Source organism: Vidua chalybeata, chromosome 3 (genome assembly GCF_026979565.1).
Source record: "Vidua chalybeata isolate OUT-0048 chromosome 3, bVidCha1 merged haplotype, whole genome shotgun sequence".
NCBI lineage: Eukaryota > Metazoa > Chordata > Aves > Passeriformes > Viduidae > Vidua > Vidua chalybeata.
This window is the reverse complement of record NC_071532.1, coordinates 46881725-46901059: the sequence shown is the minus strand read 5'-3', so window position 1 is coordinate 46901059 and position 19335 is coordinate 46881725. Positions and strand designations below refer to the sequence as shown.

The 19335-nt window shown below is 40.7% G+C and overlaps 1 protein-coding gene across 1 annotated transcript in view; it reads left to right on the top strand.

The window, feature by feature from the left end:
- UST (uronyl 2-sulfotransferase) overlaps positions 1-19011 on the top strand; it is a 153137-nt gene extending 134126 nt beyond the window's left edge. Inside the window, exon 8 of the mRNA XM_053939235.1 lies at positions 15864-19011. Coding sequence (XP_053795210.1) covers positions 15864-16147 — 284 coding nt within the window. The 3' untranslated portion in view covers positions 16148-19011. The remainder of the gene's footprint in view (positions 1-15863) is intronic.
- Positions 19012-19335: the final 324 nt, after the last annotated feature.

Below are 19335 nucleotides of genomic sequence, written 5' to 3'. Positions count from 1 at the left end.
GTTTGCTGGAGCAGCATCTGTTGTCTGCCCACACAAGCGCTCCTGCTCTGTTCTCAGGCCCTGAAATACTCTCCTCACAATCAGTTTGCTTTCCTCGTGGTTGCTTTTCCTGAGCTGGCTTCCCTGTAATTGTGGAATTATTCAACTCTATCCATCAAGCATAGGAAAAAACCTAATTTCTTGTGTTCTGACAGATTAATGATAAAATAACATAGCTTATTCTTGAGCCATTTGCAGTATGATTCTATCTAATACCTTTTGTGTAATGCAAGTTTTGAATGAGGTTTGTCTTCTTCCATTTTGTTTCTTTTAATTGAATTTTGAAGGGCCTCTGAAGTTGTGTTGCTTTGTGATGTATTGCTGTTCTTGGGGTACCTGTGTACCTGTAAGTTGTTATGGGTATCACATCTTCAGTGTAGCAGAGCATGCAAATGTAGGACTTAGAACAAAAACTATGTGCTTGTCTTGTCTCTGCTTCTCCTGCTTCTTGACTGCTTCGATTCATTTCCAAGCCATCACCTACATTATTTTATTTCTTGGTATTTGTGGAGCGGGAGGGGGAAAAGGAGACTGATAAAGAGTGATGTTGGATGTAGCAAAGAAAAGGTAACAAAAGGGGTGGGCTCTTTCAGGTTTTGCTTCTTTCTCACTAGAAGTCAGTGCAGCACAGGTTACTGGGAGAGCCCAGTGGTTGTGTTGGGCCTGTGTGGAGGGAAGACAGGGACAGGGAGCACATGGATGTTGCTGCAGCAGAGTTTGGTGCATGCAGGGAGCCACGGGTGTGCACAGCTGCCCAGAGTCCACAGTGCTTTGAAGAGCTGTGCTTCTGTGGCTTTTAGGATGTTACCAAGTTTGGAGGTTTTCTGCTTGGGCATGAACACATGCTTTTTCTGTTACATAAAATGAGAGTGTGGAATTAATGGATGACTGATATATAATATACATCTTCCAAAAGCTAGTGGAAATTGGACATGACAGAAGTGACAGCATAGCCAAAGCAAACTTATTTAAAACATTGAATGAAAATATTCACCAAAAACTCTCTTTTATCCTGAATACCACTAAATATTTTCTGGGCATTGAAGTCTTATTTTTATCTTTTAAGTTTTCTTCCACTGTCTACTATTCCATGAGTGCTCTGCCAATTTCAGAGTAGCCATGGCTCATCCTTGAAGGGTCTTCAGACAGCTGACAAACCTGCCTTACTTCACTGGGTATTGACATTATTTAATGTCGGTGCTTAAATTATGTACTGGGGAAGCTGAACTCTCTGCATGACCAGCGAAGAGAGGTAAATGGCTGTTTCTCTCTCTGGGGGTTGTTTGGTGCCCTGAGTGGCTGTCGGGAGTTCATCAGCAGGAATAATCCTGGCTCATGCTGTACACTGGTACACAGTAGGGTAGACAGGGAGGCTGGCTAGGAGTAGACATGCAGTAGTGTTTGTAGGAGCAAAGATGAAGTATGCATACAAAAACAAAGTTTATGTCATCCTTCTTAGCGCTTTCCCTGCCTATCCAATAGACAGATCTATGCATCATTGAGTGCTATTTGATTTAAGTTTTGGTGGAATTGTTTGGGGTTTTTTTGTGGGTTTCACTTGGGTTTTTTTTTAGCACCCCACTATATTTTTCTGCAGTGATTCCAGAAACAAAGTGTATGTTTAGACTTAGTTCTCCTGTGGGGCACAGAAACACAGCAGAAGCCCAGGACTCCCTTACCAAGAGCAAAGGAGGTAAATGAAGAGGAAGATCTATTCCAGTAAAGTCTCAAGAAACCCCTGCATGGTGACCAAAGCAACTGCTAGAGAGTGAATGAACTGCAGAAGATGGGGAACTTGGGGAAGGATTTTGACCAGTAAAACTATAAAGGGATCTTGAAAAGGGTGAAGCATGGCAGGACCAGCTGGGGTGAGGGATGATGGTTGAACCAGCCTGCTCAGGTATTTGGCAGTGAGGTAATTTCACCAGTTGCTCCCTCCATATTCTCTCCACAATTTTTGGATCAGGACATTTTTGGATTAGCTATGTCTCTGGCTGCTCACTGCCCACAGCTAATGTTCCAGTGTTTGAGAAGTCCTCAATGTGTTTTTCTGCACTGAATCCTGGTTCATAGAGACTAGTGTTTGTCCAGTTTCACCACAGAAGTATCACATGCTTTCCATGTCTTCCTTAGGGTTATTATGTCAGGATTTGTGGCTATTTCAGGTGTAGGTTTTTTTCCACTCTAGATTATTATCCTATCTATTTCCATTCTTAATTTAGTTCAGTAAGTGGTAAACTCAGTGGTAAATTGTGAGTGTCTGTGATGGCAATTAAAAGCTATTAGAGTCAGGACGTCAGCTGGGAATCCTGGATACAAAATAGCATCATGAAGAGCTCATATTCTTTCTGGAATTTCGGTACTTAGTCTAGTTCATGACTTTCTGTGCAAAGCCAATTCATTGATTTTCTGTAATGACCAGGTGAGATGCTAAGCATGGAGGGTGTGTATTCTTTTTAAGCACGATGAAACAGATTTCTTCTGTTAAGATTTTGTTTTGTTTGCAAATGGCAAATTGTTCTTTCCAGTCAGCATAGGGAAAATGGTTAGATGAGTGCTCTTAGTCTAAGCCCTTGAAAGAAACACAATATTATGGGCATACATATACACATATCCTGATACACATATGTATTCATCCAGATGTACCAAGAACAGCTCCTGGAGAACAGTAAACCCTTTTTATAGTCAGCCATTTTTAGCTCTTATCAGTTGAAAATAACAATAACAAATTGCATCTTGCACAACTTTGCCTTTTGGTGTAGACATGCCAGTGTAAGTGGTCGGTAGTGAGAAAACTCAGTCTTTTGTCTTACACTTCAGCAAACAGCTTACCAAAGATGTCAGTCCAGTTCATCTTGAGCTTTTACTAAAAGAAAATCAGTGAAACTGAAAAGCATATCTGTCTGTATATTAAATTTCAGAATTTTCTTGGCACTGCCTTATGCTGTTGAATATGGTATTGGGTCCCTGGCAGGCCCCAGTATACTTAGTGCATTTGCAGAACATCTTATTTAGCCTAGTTTAAAGGCTGACTTACCACTTAGCCAAAGGTTCTGCTTTGAATTATTGAAAATTATTTTCCTTGGTGCATGTTTTTGCAAGCTACTTGTAGAAATCAGTGGTTTGAGTTCCTGCTTATTCATCTGTTCAGTTCACAGACTGCTTCAGTTACCCTTTCAGACCACATCTTGGTGTGCATCCCACTCCTTCAAAAGTAATAAAAATTAAGCACATAGCCACTGTGTATCTCATGTGAAAAAAGGGAAAAACTGCTTGTCCCACACATCTTTTCATACGGTATACATGTGTGAGTAATTTAGTGAAGAAATGGCACATGATACAAAAGTCTATTTATTAGCAATTAGCACTGCCAGACCAATATTTTGCTTTTGAAATAGTGGCAGAACTTTTCCAGATTCCTGCTAAAATCAAAGGTCAAATCTAGCACTGCATCGCCATTTCTGAGTCTTAGCAGGAAAAGACAAAAAGCAAAAGATACAAGAAAAATATTTTGATAAACAAATGTCACCCACTTTAAAGTGTTGAATCTCAGTTTAATTTTTCCCATGCTACATAAATAGTCCTTTCACTTCCTTTAGCCTTGCTGTTTTTGATTTCCCACTGTTACTCAAACAAAATGAAAAAAACCTAGTTATATTTATGAGGACTCTATATTTACTCAGTTTAAGTGTTTTCATTTCTTCAGTAAATGTACTTAATAAAATTAAATGCTCTGGGAATGTGCCAGAAATGCTGTCAGCCACTGTGGCAAGCAGATGGATGAAGTTTCAGCTGAACGTGATGTGCCCAGGTTACTTTGTTTATTTAGAAGCTGATAACCACAGTCACTGGACATACTAGAGTAGCCTGTGAGGAATGTATTTTTAAAGAGCTCAGAGTCACAATTTCGTACTCCCAGCACCTATGGGTTTACTGACAAATTTGGCCCCCTCCAGGCATTGAATTGTGTTCTAGGACCTGCAGACTCAGCACCAAGACTGGATGTGAAGGCAATCTAGCTGCATCATCTGTCCCCCCATTAACTGCCAGGGTTGATTCTGCTGTTTTGACTGGCTAGGCTGGGTGTACCCTTCCTCCCTCAATAGCTCCATGTGTATTGTCCCTCCCAAAGCTGCACACTCAGTTGCAAAGGACAACCTCCCCAATAGATTTTTTGGCTGAAAGTGGCCCAGCAGAGAAGGACCTTTGAGTGCTGTTGACTGCCAGCTTAATATAAGCCAGCATGTGCCCAGGTGGGCAAGAAGGCCAAAGACATCCTGGCCTCTATCAGACACAGCGTGGCCAGCAGGACTGGGGCAATGACTGTCCCCCTGTACTTGGTATTGGTGAGGCCACAACTCGAGTGCTCCAGTTCTTGGCCCCTCACTGCAAGAAAGACATTGAGGTGCTGGAGGGTGTCCAGAGGAGAGCAACAGAGCTGGTGAAAGCTTTAGAGGGGAAGTCATATGAGGAGCAGCTGAGGGAGCTGGGCTTGTTCAAGCTGGAGAGAAGGCTCAGGGGAGACCTTACCACTCCCTACAACTACCTGGAAGTAGGTTGTAGCCAGGTCAGTCACTTCTGCCAGGGAACCAGTGACAGGACTAGAGGAAATGGCCTTAAGTCGTTCAGGTTGGACATCAGGAACATTTTCTTCACTGAAAGGGTGTTTGAGCTTTGGAAGAAACTTCCCAGGGAAGTGATAGAGTCTTCCCTGGAAGTGTTCAAGGAAAGACTGAATGTGGCACTTGGTGCTATGATTTAGTTGACATGGTGTGTTCTGTCAAAGGTTCAACTCGGTGAACTTGGAGGTCTTTTCCAACTTTAATGATTATATGATTCTAAGTTAAAACCTGATTGTGTGCATTGCTCACCCACTGAGCACTGAGCCTGGGTAAAAACATGTGTCTTAGAGCCCTATTGTTACATGTTAGTGCACACACATCAACATGGTCAATGTCCCTTCTACACAAATGTACACTGAGCCAGAGGTGATTTTTTTATTTTTTTGAACAGGCCTTTCTAAAGTTGGCTTAATTGTTTATTTTTTCATTGTATTTCTTACTATGGAAACATTGAATGTACTATTCTCTCTGATAACTTTTTCATTATGTTTTCCACAGAACTTCATTAAAATATTCTCTATTAAAAAAAAAAATATTCTTCTAGTAAGCTTAGCAAATTGAATAGGATTTTGTAGATTCAGACTCAGAATTGTTTTCTAGAGGAATAGGTTTTAAAATTGTTTTTAGAGGAATAGGTGTTAAAATAGGGCACTGAATTTTGGTTCTTAGTGGTATTTTCTGTGATGTGTTATCAAGTTAAATTTACTTACAGAATTCACACAGCATCACTGCCTTCTCTTCTTGTCACTTTGCCCTTTGGTCAGTAGGCTGGGGATGGGCAAGAAGTCGGGAGAGGACACAGCTGGGACAACTGACCCAGATGGATCAAAGAGATAGTTCATACCATATAACAATATGTTCAGTAATTAACAAAAGTAGAGGTGGAGGAAGGAGTGGGATCTTTGGCTTCTGGGATGGCCATTGCTTATGCACTGACTGGGGAATGGGGAAGGGATGTCATTTGCATCACTCACTCCCTCCCTGCCTCCTCCAGATTAAATTGTTCTTATCTCTAGCCACAAGTTTTCTTGCTTTTATTCTTCCTGTTCTCTCTATCCTCCCACTGTGGGAGCAGCAGGAGAGAGCAGATGGCCAGATGGGTGCTTGACTGCTGACTATGTCCAACCTGCCTCAACAGGTTTCTCTATTTTCTAACATTGCACATCTTGTGAGTAATGTTGAATGCCTTTATTCCACCATTCCTGAAGATTGCATTGTTGAAAATTGCAATGTTCTTCAACAAAAGCCTAGGTTGTTGCATGCATAGTGTTCCTTTCAGTAACCTCATTCCCTCCCAAAATTGATTTATCTTGTAAAGCTTTTCCTAATTGCTGTCACATTGCCTGGTTTCTGTCTCATTTTATTCTTATTGAGAGTGTTAACATTTACGAGCTCCCGTAAATACTGAAATGGAAAAAGACAGCAGATCATTTTATCTCCTGTTTTGTTAATCACAAGGGAAAGGTTTGTGCAGTATAACTTTGAAGCACAGTAGTCATTATGTCAGGTCTAGTATTGTCATTAAACTAATGCGCAGACTCTCCTGGAAACTTTGATACTAGCCAGTCTCTCTAACACTGGCATGAAGCTACTGGTTGAAATACTGCAGACATAAGACAATTTACAGGATTAAGTGCAGGAGCAATGGCTTTTCATGCCCCCTAAGTCTCTCATTCTGATTCATGTGTGCTTTCAGAGTGTTCAGCTAAGTCCTTTAACAAGCAATAGAGTTAAGGCTACTGAGAATATACTTCCTGTAAACAAGGTGATAGATGGCAAAATGATGCACCTATGTATCTCTTCCCTGTCTGTGCATTAATGTTAAATGGGAGTTGAATTAAAAAAGCTAATTGAGCAAGCCCTGTTCCCTTAATGGATTGTTCTTGGTGCTGACACACAAGCAAGAATGGTAAAGGTGTGCTGGAGCTGATCATGTCAGTCCCAGAAGACAAGTGAGAGTAACTACGGAGTCAGCTGTCTTTGCTAGTGGCTGGTACAGATGCATGGAATGCATAGGGAGGCCTTTATCTTCCAAGATCTTAGTCTCGTAAGTATGTCAGAAATGCTGTTGTCACACTCCTTCTGTAAGAAAATATATTGCTTGGAATATAGAGCAAGTACACGCATGTGTAAATCTTGATGGTGTTTCAACAGCTTCTAAGCACCTAAAAATGTTTTGTATTCATTTATATTAACCCAAACAGATTAAAATCATACTTATCCTTGAATTGGGTCCTGCTTCCAAAAGCTCTTATGCATATAAGGAATTACCAGGGGAAGTCTCCTCTCACAGGTCGCTGAGACACTACATCCTGTGATACAGCCTCTGAGGAAGTGCTTTGGTGCTTGGGACCAAGCAGGCCACACCAGACCTAGGGAATTTCTTGTGCCTTTCTCAAGCCCCCATCCCTCACCTGTGGCTGCGCTGCTAAAGTGCTGAGGTTGGCATGAAGAGCCAGTGTATCTCCATAATTTCTGCAACAGCATCTGCCTCCAAGATTTCCAGGAGAGACTCAAACTCTTGAATTGCAGTAAATCCCAAGTGTCCCAGGTTCCCCATTGCAGGCTTTGTAACAGGCAGTGAAAAAAACAAGCATAAATTCACCTTGACTTGGGTTGTATTTGTGAAAATGCTGCAGGAGCTTTGGTCGCTGTGAAGTCCTGAGATAGCTAAATGTTTGGCTTATCTATCTGTCAGACTCTTGGAGGTCTCCTAGGTGCATAGGAATTACTGCCTTTTTGTGAGTGAGGACAGTTGCCCTCCATGTGAGCCTACTAGTGCAGGCATGGAGGGCAGAATGGGTTGCCTGGAGCCTCCTGGAAGGAGGAAAGATGGATTCTTGTTTCTGGTTCATAGTGACCTCAGGGGACATGAAGGCCCTGGCAGCCTTAGACCTTAGCCCCATTGGGACATTATACTTTGCCTTCTATCCTGAGCAGTAGAAAATCAAGATGTTACTTCTCCAGGAAAAGTACAGGGTGAGAATTGCATTAGCCACACTATGAGATTACTCTCCTCTCCCAGGGCTTCTAGTTAATATAATTCCCCTTCTTTTTATTTTTTTCTCTTGCTGAAACAAATCTGCCTGTGTTAAACAACAGACCCTTTTCCTCAGTTTTGGCCAGAGGAGGAAGCCTTTGTCCCGATCTCCTGGCAGCTGGCCAAGGCAGTTGGGATGTGTGCCAGGAAGGGGTGAACTTGAAAGGAACAGTGTGTTGTTTCTGCTCTGGTAGCATTCTTCCTTCTTCAGCAGTGCCTCGGCCTCTGGCTGCCTTCAGTCACTCATTATACACAAAAGAACCTAAGGGCAAAAGAGACAATTTTTTCTTGACCGCCTGTAACTTGAAATAATAAGAAATAAAACCATTTTGAGGCTTTCAGTTGTGTATGTGCAGACATGGTTGGGAGAAAATCTTGGAACTGGCAACTTTCTCACAAGAGAGAAAAAAGCCAATAGCACCTTTTTTCCCCTTATTTTAATAGCAGCCTTCATACTGTAACATCCATCTTCCAGTCCTTTATCTCCTATCAGTTGTGATTTTACCTTGGCAGTGTATAAGTTTTATTACTAGTCATTACTTGTATCCTAGTTAGTATATTTGCATTCATTTTTCTTTTCAGTCATTAAATAAAGAAATAAGCAGTCATATGTATGCTCTTGGAAGACTTGGGCTTAAGTCTAAGATGATAAGAGTATAAGAGGCTGCATTTAGAATCAACAATTTTTAAGGCTATAGTCTCAACATTTTCTTGAAGAAATATAGGATTATTTCCCATTCCTGCAAGACCTGATACTACAGGGTGGTGACCACTAAGTTTGAACAGTCAAGAAGTGGAAAACGTAGCAAATTGGGTGTTCAGACATCTTCCAAAAAAGACATTCACACTGAGGTATTTGAAATTCAGTGACAAAAAGGCTTTTGCATGTGGTGCTTCTGACTTGGAAGCTGACACAAGCAACATGTTCGAAACTTGAATCTGTGAAAGACTTAAATGGATCATTGGGTCATTGAGCTTGGCTTCCTGTGTGCTACAGGCCACACAGTCTCTCTTCTGCATAGAGACCAGTGTCTGGAGTTTGTTAAGGTATCCATCATTGATGCAAGATTATCAAATGATAGCCAATCAACTGTGTTCATTTTGTACTAACAATTCACCTTCACCACTTCAAGAAAGCAATGCCGTACTTCCAGTCCACATTTGTCTGGTTCCTGCTTCCAACCCTTCAGTACCTGTAGTTTTCTCACCATGAAAATATGCAGATGCTGTAAAAAAGTCACCTCTCAATCGTCTTTTTTTTGTAAGCTGACCAGAACAAATTTATCATCTTTCTCCAAAGTGTCCCTATCAACCCCAATGTTCATTCTGAGGCTGCTTTCATACTCTTTCTGATTTAGGATGTGGTTACAAAACTGGATGCCAGTATTTCACTTACCAATCCTTTATATGGAAATAAAGATACCTCCACCTCTCTCCATCCTTCTTGGACATCTTAGCTTGCACAGCACGCCTCTTCATGATTTTTTTGTGGACAAAAATCACAGATAGCAGCCTACCATGACTCGAAGCACAAAGGCAAGATGCCTGCTCTAGATTCTCAAGTCCTGGGCTGTATTTCTGCAGGCTTTCTGCATTACATAGCTGTGGTGAAGCTTTTCCTGCTCGTAAGCGCTGCTGAAATTTGTCTCGGTCATTGCAACTCTCTCTTCTGTCTGTAAAAAAGTGATAATGTTAGTATCTGATTAACCTACTATGCAGCACTGTTCACAAGCCATCTGTAAGAACCTATTTTTAAATTGTGGTTTTGTCAGATACAGATTTGACTGGATTCATTCAACAACTCTTAAACAGCTGTAAAAGATACATTAGAAATTGCAGCGTATGAGCTGCAACCATAGCAGTTTTTTTCGGCAACTCAAACTAGACAATCCTGGCATTTCCTCTGCAGATGACTTTGGTTTTGACACCTCCAACTCTGTCTAGTTCAACTTAAAAGTTGCTTCATGGCTATAAAAGTACCTGACCACATTCTCATAAGAATCTGCCTGTTCATTCTACCAGTGTGGGTTATTTTTCAACTTTTCTTTTTCTTCTGTGTTAGCCTACCTGAACTGAGAATACAACATTAAAATGCACCAAATAAAGGAGTCTCTTAGAAGATCCTGCTGAGATTTGTTATCTGATCTTGTGTGAGATACAGCACATTTCCAGACTGAGGACTGCATCAGAGGCAGTGTGTGGTACAGGAGGTTTGGCTGAAGTGTCCCACGCAGCTGGAAATCCATGTCGTTAGATCCACAGCTCTGAACTGGTTAGGAGCGAAGGCATAGCACTGTGACATTTCCAGAAAGAGAGTTTAGAGATTTCATTATAATATATGCTGGTTGGAAAAGAGACTTCAGAAAGTAGTAGCTGGAGAAAGTTATATATTTGCATTGCTGAGTGTGTTGTATGGCAAGTGTTTCATAATAGTGTTATAATGCCTTTAACAGCTCAAGTAGTATGTACATGCACTGTTGAATTCATATTGCTGTTGCACTGACCAGCTCACAGCCAGACTAGTGCAGTGCTGACCTCTGCAATATTTTCCAAATATATGTTACTTGCATGGTGTAGGAAGATGTTTGCTATTTATGGCCTTATCATCCCAAGGTATTCCTTATATTTATCACTTATCACTAACTTTTATTTTCTTTTTTTCTTCGTCTTTCTTTCTTGCTGTGATTTTATATCATGCCTCCTTGGTGTTTACATCCTTGAACATCAGTAGTTGTTTGATTACGTGTCTTTCAGATTATCTCTTTGAGCTCTTCCTGGCTAATCTCTGTTTTGGCATCCCTCCATTTTTCTGTGCCACCTTGTCATTATCAGAGCTTTCTGCATTTTTTTTATGTTAATATGAATAATGAAATTATATAAAGTTAACAGGGAGACTATTCTTTCCTCCAGTTTCTTTATTCATTGTAGTGGTAAGGAAGAAGAAAGAACATTGCTGTCTCACCTAGTTCCATCATTTTACAGTGTCCGGGCCAATTACAGGCTAGTGTATTTGCTCCCAAGATCCCTGCTTGATAAATAATAGGATATTCCATTTCCTAGGATTGCAGATCCCTGAAGTTCTGGGAGTTTCCATGACCTCCGAAGAGCTGCTCTTTCAGAGAAGTCCATACCTGACCTTTAGGAGATAGGAAATGGCTGTGTGCGAGAACTCCTAATCCCCTGGAGTTAGGAGTTGTTCCATGTCAGCAAAGCACCACAATAATTCAGGACAGAAGTGCTAATACCAAGCAAACATTGCTGTGAGCCTGGCATAACTATCCCCCGTAAGCGTGTGAGGGTCTAATCTTTATCTACCCGTTGTTAAAACTTACACCACATTTTGTTGGAGTGAATAACTGAGAGTAAACTAGTGGTAAAGAGGTTAATAACTGGGATTCATGGTATTTCAGATGAAGTTGATAGATACTGTGGGACAAACTGCTACTTCGCTTTTCCATCAGTTTTGTTTTTTAATATATTTCTGCCTGGTCAGTGTCTCTGTTAGATTTTTCTCCACCATCCCTGCTTTCCATTAACAAAAGTGATCCTGAGCAAAGTGCTCCATTGCAGAGTATGGCTGCAGCACACCATCCCTCTTCTGGCTTGGATCCAGGGACCTGCCCTGGGCTGAGACTCCTGAGCAGCAGTAACCCAGTGGCCACTGGAAAGACATGCAAGCCCAGCACATCAGTGTCTCATCCATTCTCCCCGAACTGTCCTTTTCCAGATATCCTGCAAGAGCCAGGCTAAAAATTTCAAGATGGTGGAGCAAATCAATTGTGCCAGAAAATTTTTTGCTAATCTGCAGTTGAACAATCCGAGGGAGATAATTTCTAGCCATCAGAACCCTGGCTGGCACCACAGCAATGAGAAGCAGATCAAGCAGAGGCCCTCGCCCCTTCATACATTACATCTATCCACAGTGACATACATTTATTTCCATTTAAAACTCCGGAGTTTTAAAAACCGGAGAAGCAGGTATGTGCTGAAACTCAGCTGCATACAATTGAGATGGAGGTGCAGGGCCTCCCTGCCCAGTTGCAGGAAATGAGTTTGCTGTATCTGTGACAGCCATCGTGTTCCCACAGCCATGGGAGCAGCGCTGCTCGGCGTGGCATTCTTCTACTGTGGATGTGAGTCCAGCAAGCCCACGGCTCTGCTGGCCTGCAGCCATCCTGCACTGCCTCCAGCCTGGCTCACCTCTCCTCAAGGGCCCCCCAGGGGCACTGGCTCCCTGTGACTTCATCCAGGAGCGGCAATGAGGAGCAGCCTCTCCGTGGCAGCCCCCAAAACAGCAGGACACTGGAGAGCACATAATTCTGAAATTTTCTTCTGAGGCGGAGAATGCCTTTAGGATCATTTTGTCTAAATATGGCAATTTAGGGCTTTTGGAGCCACAAGTTATAAAACTCACTTTTCCCTATGGTTTGGATTGCTGCAGTGAGTAATGTCCATTTATTAGTTTAAAAAAAAAAAAGTGAGAGTGTGGAAAGTAACAGTAAACACTCATCAACTGGTAACCCAAAAGAATTTAATTTTCTTCATTCCTATCTGCATACCAGTTTAGTCTTAAATTAAGGTATGAGCAGGCTGCACTGGGAGGTGCATTACTGTGTAGTACATTCTTCTAGTAATTTAAAATAATGCCAAACCAAACACATTTTTTTAAAAATAACCCAAAGAAGTAAATGGTATAGTTTGTTGCCCTGCATCTGGTTAGCTGTCTCAAAGGTCATAAAGTGGGGGTCCTTTGGTGGGGCAGCTGAGTTTATGTAGCATATGCAGATTGGTATTTTGGCTTTAAGCCAGCATTTTGTTTCTATGATGAGGTGGTTGAGTTGACTTCAAGAGGCAGTTTTGTGATTTCATCCATATTTGCATTAGAGAGCCTTTTAAGAGTATTTAAGATTAAAATGTAGTCTAAATAAAGTTCAAGTACAAAAAATAGCAGAGTTCACTTGTTTTATCAAAAGGCTGAGCTTGCTGCCAGGCACAGGCCCAACTCACACCATCCAACAACCCACACCTCACAGCTCTTCATGATCTGCAGTTCTGATGTTTGCTGCAAGGCAAGCAAACAGGAGCCAGAAAATTTACACAGCCCCTGCAGCCTTCCAGAGTGTGGTTGTTTCTGTCTATTTAGATGTGTACTTCTGTAGTCATAGGTGTGTGCACAGAGCAGAGCATTGCACACATCCAGAAACCCCTGTGCCACTGCAACAGTAAATTCAGAGGAGGTGTGTATTGTGCTGCAAGGGTGGCACCTGGAGCACCAGCAGGACATTGCCTTTGGCTGCTCCTGCCCCCACAGACTGCCCCTGAAGAAAACAGTCTCGTGCTTTTCACCTTGTCATCTTTGGCAGCACTCCTGGGCTTAGCACAAGTGCCTCTCTGCTGGGAGAAGCAGCCACCGAAGGGGGCTGGAGCTGTGAAAGTGGCTTTCCCCACTTATAGTCCTGGAGGGACTATGTAAGTAAAGAGCTTTTTCCAGTGAGCTAAATGGAGTTTTCTGTACCAGAAATAACTTATGTAAAATAAAAACAAAGTTGGCAGGCAGTATAAAGGCTTAAGCTAATAAATGCAATATTTAGTAGTGTATATTTGCTGCTGAATTTGTAAAGAAAACCAGACTGCAAAGCTGGCAGGGGCTATCAGTTAAGCACAATAAAGAGAAATATCTTGAAGCGCTCAGTAATCATAAGAAAGTTTACTCACCCAAGGACAGACTGAATACATTGGCCTTTCTGGAATGTAGTCATCTCATACCCATCAATGGCAATTTGAAGGTAACTTGAACAACTTGACTAAAAATTTAACAAGATGAGATACTTGTTTGTTTGTTCCGGTCTGTGGGTGAAGGTGGTGCAGAAGAGAATAAGCTCTTGGGGAACCCAGATATTTTTACTGAAAATACTTCACACTATTCACTAACCACAGGTCCTACTTTCTATGCCAATGTCTGTTTGAAATGCAAGCATTTCCTGATTCTTCCTCTACACTTTTTCTTAGCTAAATAGCATGTTAAAAATTGGATCTCTCTTCCTGCTTTTTTTTATATTTTAATAATTTCACGGCTATCTAAATAAAACTAAGCAAATTGATGAACAGTCAGTAAATATAGAGCATATTTCACTGTACATCACTGTAATTAAAGAACAGAGAACTCTCTGTACTCAGTTGCTTAATTACTTACAGAGACGGATTTCAGTGTAAAGAACTACAAGTTTGGTGTAAAAGTTCCATTTAATTACACAGTAGTATGTTTTAACAGTTACCAACTAATAAAAACTATTCTTCCTTTAGAGAAGGAATTAAAAGTATAGATGCAAAATAGAATTAATGCTTTAAATATTTTTTTGTGATTTAGAACAGTGTTGCATTGGGTAAGCTAGTCAACATATCTTCTCTTTGTATCATTCTTCCTGCATTTCAAATTATTCTGCTGCAGTTGATAAGAAAAACTATTTCAGATATAACTTTTATTTTCTGCACCAGATGGGTGTAACACAATGAAGTCCAGTGATTAAAAGAATGTCCACCCCAGCAGTGCTTGTCTCATGTAGTATTAATAAAATATTCTGAGTTGTTTTTCTCTAATTCTTTTACTCTAAAGGAAGAAAATGTGTGTTCACCAACTGAAAATTGATTTTTTTTACAAGTGTGGATACCTTAAGCTATATGAAAATTAATATTTTAAAATTTAAAGAAAGCAGTTCACGTTCAATCCTGTGCTCTGCCCATCTGTTGTACTTTTCAAGATTTAAAACCTTGTACCAACTTTTTGTCTAAAGATCGTTGCTGTTGTGCTTGCTAGATGGACTTCTTAGTAATTTATTACCTCTTGGGATAAAAGGGTTTGTCTTTGTTTAAAGTTCCTCTCTTCCCTAAAAAGCTATTCTTGATTATTTCTCTTGGATAAACATATAGCTTGTGGGATCCCAAGAACAACTTACTTTTCCTTCTAGGAACCAGCGTTGCCTCCCTTAGCTTTATGTGTAAGCAATTGCGAAAATCTGTTTCTCTGTAGAGATGCTAAGCATTTGTTAAGCTTTGCTGGCAGGTGCTTAGAAGACCTCCATTTGTTCTGCTCACATAAGCAAAACTCTGCCCATGGTAAAATTTTGATTCAGGGACTCCCTCTTGAAGTGAGGGTGGTTGCTGCCACTGGAACCCAGTTGGAAACATTAAATGTTCTTTGTTGTCTGCTTCCTCTACGTAAGCTTTTTCTTTGCTGTCCTTCATAGCCTGACCCTTTTGAATACTTCTGACTTGAAGAACTGCTGTTACAATAGGAATTAGGTTCCCATGTTAAATACTTAGGATGAAAATACTTAGGATGCTCTGGCAGCCAATTGCCATCTAGAAAAGAGCAGAATTATTGCCTTCAGAGTTTGCTTTACACCTCATTCAAATACATTTATCTCCAGTGATAGACTCATCTATTGAGAGAGAAGGCAAAGAGACAATTCAGTATTTTTGTTAGTAACTCTAATTCTTTATCAACAATAAAAAGTTTGTATTTCAGTTTACCAAAGCAAAAGTTGTCAGGTGAGCAAAAAAGTAGTGAAATCTTCCAGGGCATGATTGGAAGATGAGTCTAGTTCCATTAACAGGTATACCAGGATGAGGAAGTTAACAGGCACAGTTGATCCTAAGGTGTCATGTGGTGATGCCAACAATCCTTTGGTGCTACCCTGAGATGGATTCAGGTTGACAAGTACCTGTTTAGATTTGAACTATAATAAAGCACAGCTGAGACAGGTCACCATATGCCACATAGGAAATAATTGATGAGTTAAGCTCGGTGGCATGCCTGCTCTCAAATTTCCAAAGCTAGGCAAGATTGTGGGTTTCTCTATGTGTAGCTCATGCTCATAGTTCATATGACATGATTTGCATTTTCAGATAACCATTGACAATTAGGGTCTTTGGTGACTGCAGACAAGACATGTATGAACTAGCCATATTTTAACATGCAAGTCTGACTTCAAACATCTGTCTTTTTCCATATCTTGTTAAAAGTAAATCCATTGTTAGAGACAACTTGAACTCATTTGTATCAGTAATGTAGTAGGGCCATGCCTTAATGTTTAAATTAAAAAGTTTACGTCTGGTCTCACTAGTGAGCACCCACCATGTTGCTTGTTGTTCTTTCTTTACAGAACATAGGAAACTTGGCAACCTGACTGTGACCGTGAAAAAGACCGTCCCCTCTCCAGAAGCAATACAGATCCTCTATCAACGCATGAGATATGAATATGAGTTTTATTACTATGTCAAAGAACAATTCCACCTGCTAAAGCGCAAGTTTGGACTGAAGTCTCATATCAGGAAACCAAGTCCCAGACCTGAGTTCTTCATTCCTTCTCCCCTGGAAACAGAAGAACCAATAAATGATGAGGAAGAAGATGATGAAAAGTGGCTAGAGGATATCTATAAAAGGTGATGGATGGAAGAGCTGTCCTTTCTCTTCTGGTGATCCCTCCAGCTTTCTTAAGATTTTTTTTAATTATTATTATAAGTAATTCCTTAAGGAACTGAGTTAATGCACAGCAGATTTGAAATGGAACAGAAGAGACCACTCCCACATGCTGGAGCCATTGGGAAATACCTGATTTTGCAGGTTTGATTCATTATACAGTGTTGGCTCTATAGCATCCTTGCTATAGCATAGTTCAAGAGAGAAGTACCTACCATCTGTCACAAAATAACTTTTGGAATGCACAGTAGTCCTTCATGAACTGCAAAATACAAAAGAATAGATTAGGCATTCTTGAAAAGCAATTCTTACAGATTCTAGTCTCTCTCTTTGACCAGAAACAAGTCTTCATGGCATAACACTGTGGCATGAATGACCAGCAAATGAACTACAGGCAGTGAGCCGTCTGGGAGGAGTGCCTCTTTCTGTCCAAAGCAGACTGATATCCCAGTGGCATGGTCAGAGCCATTGTTTTGCCTTCAAGTCCAAGGATACCAGGCTCAGAAACAGGTTAGGTAACAGCTCCTTGAATTACCTGTGCCGGAGGAGCAAGGCTGCTATTGTGCCACATCAGTACTAGTGAGTGTAAGGCAAGTGACAGGAGCCAGATATTTTTGGTAAAACCTTCAAGTTCATAGAGTGGGGAAAATTACCAGGTCAGTGAATGGCAACAACAAATTTGAAGTGCCAGGCAGAGCTTTATTTCAGCAGTTGAGTATGTTTCTATTAGACTCTAAAGGCAAAGGTGTAACATATGGGGTTTATGTTCAAGAATGGTATTTTAAATTTTTATTATTCTTTTGGGTCACAAATCCAAAGAGATGCATAAAAAGCTAGTCATTAAAAAGCTCAGGTGATCTGGAGCTCCTATTAAGCACAACCTGTATTTTTGCAACTGCAGAATTGTTCACATCTGAATCTGAGCACTTCAGCTTCCCCACCAGCACAAACACCAAACTCCTGCTTTTACTGTGGCTAGAAGGAAAATTAACAATATGAACATACACAGCTTCTCTAGTTGAAATAATTCAGAATCATCAAAGAAGTACAAGAAGATGCACTCTGTGAAACCAAAGCTGATTCAGCGATAGGTTATTAAGAGAGTCACTGTGAAAGTTGACCCTGATAATCACTACAAATATTATCTGCCGACACTAGAAAAGGGATCGGTGGAAGCTGGTGAAAGAGAAGTAGCACCATTATGTGAGGTGCTGTTGTTATTCAGGTGGGTGTCCCTGGAGTGGGATTCCCTGTGATGTGTGTGTGTGTGCTGGCTGTTGGCCACCTTGCCAGCCCTGGAGGTGCAGTAGTGACAGACTCACAGGCAGCCCTGGGCAGAGCTCTTTGGCCTTCTGCTACACAGCAGAATAGGGGAGAGTTTGGGGTCTTGATGAGGCCTTGGCCTCTTATGCACCGTTGTTGCTGGAGAAAGCTGGACTAATAGAGAATAAGAGAAATAAATTCCTGTCCCCAGAGCACAGGAAAGAAGCAGGTACAAGATGTTGCAGCTGCTTGCCAGGATAAGGACAATCCACCTCTGTCTATCTCACATCCTTTCTCAAACATCTACCTGAAAATTTTTGGTTCCTATTCCACAGCTGCCATCTGCAAGGTCGTACTTTGGTTTGCTATATCAAGCAAAAGTTATTTTGTGATGGATGAAGCATATAAACTCGGGATCAGCTCAGATAGGCTTTCCAAGTGTTTCCTCTTCCATGAGCCTGCTGAGAGCCAATAGAAATTATGGTCGATCTTCTTCACCCCTCAGTCTTTAGCTTTACACAGAGAATGAAAATAAAGGAGAGTTAAGACAAGATGCTAACTTACAGAAAATACTAGGAAGAAGATTCTGTTCTCATTATTAACATCCCAGGTTGGTGGTAGCAATGCACTACTGTGGAGGAGCACATTAAAGAAAGTTAAAAATGGCACAGATAGTAACTAACATATTAGCTACAATATGAATCTGCTGCATTGTATATTTTAAGTGGTTTCTATGAAATTACCTTGAAAGAGTAATGATTAGTTTACACACTGTGGAGTTGTTATATTTTGGAAAGAACTAGTATTCTCATGTTTTTGAAATTCTGCTTGAATCCTTTTTCTGCCATCGTTTTAACAGAATATAATCACTTAATACATTCAACCTTCCTGAGAGTTCACTGCCGCTTACAGTAAAGTCTGTTTCTATCTGTTTGTTTATTTAATGGTATCTTCAGCCATCACTACTTATAATCTAAATACAGAAGCTGCTTCATGATTTGCTCGCTAGGTTTTAATATTGTTGTATTTTTGTAACAATCAACCTGGCCTCTCCTCCTCAAATGGTAGTTCTTAAATTTATCTGGCACATATCATCTAATATTCCTGGTCCTATGGCCTATTTCTCTGTCATTAAATATATTTTGCTTAACTTTTAAAAGGTATGTTATAAGCTGGTAAAACTTTGACTTATTTATTGAAACTTTTCAGCACATTCCAAATTCTAAGTTGCTCAGGAAGGAGTTGATTTAAATAATTATATTTGGGTCTGATGAGTATTTCTTATTCAAAAAAAAATCACTATTTTCAAGCCTTTAGTCCACAACAGCTTTGTAGAAAGTGCCAACTTGGAGATCTTTGTGGGGGGAAAAAGGTGGCTGTTCAACACTTAGAAAAATAAGAAAATATATGTCTAAATTAGCTTAGCTATAAATGAAGCAACATATGTTTTGGAATGAAATCTTCTTTAACTTATTCACTACTATCTCCTGAAATATCAGTAAGCCATATGATTCTTTATTTTTCAATCCAGTGATGTTTAAAAATAAAACTTGCACATTTCTTCCTGATGCCATAGTCCTCTTGCTTACACTAGTTTTCCTGCCTGGATACAGTGGCTGTGGGTAGGACATTGGAGTTGCACCCAACAGAGCAGGGTTGGATACAACATAGGGCAGCCTCTGAAAGTCATAACTGAGCAGTAAGATTGGAGCAGGTTGCTCCTAGGTTATTCCATCTCACAGGCTATCTGGAGGTGTGAGCTGAGGTCTGAATTGTTTTACTCACCTGAGATGTGCGGTCAGTACATTGAAGTACATTGTCCAGTGTTCTGTGGCTGCTAAGTAGAAGTTTTATCCAGGAGAGAAACAACTTAGTCTCCATACACTGCATTT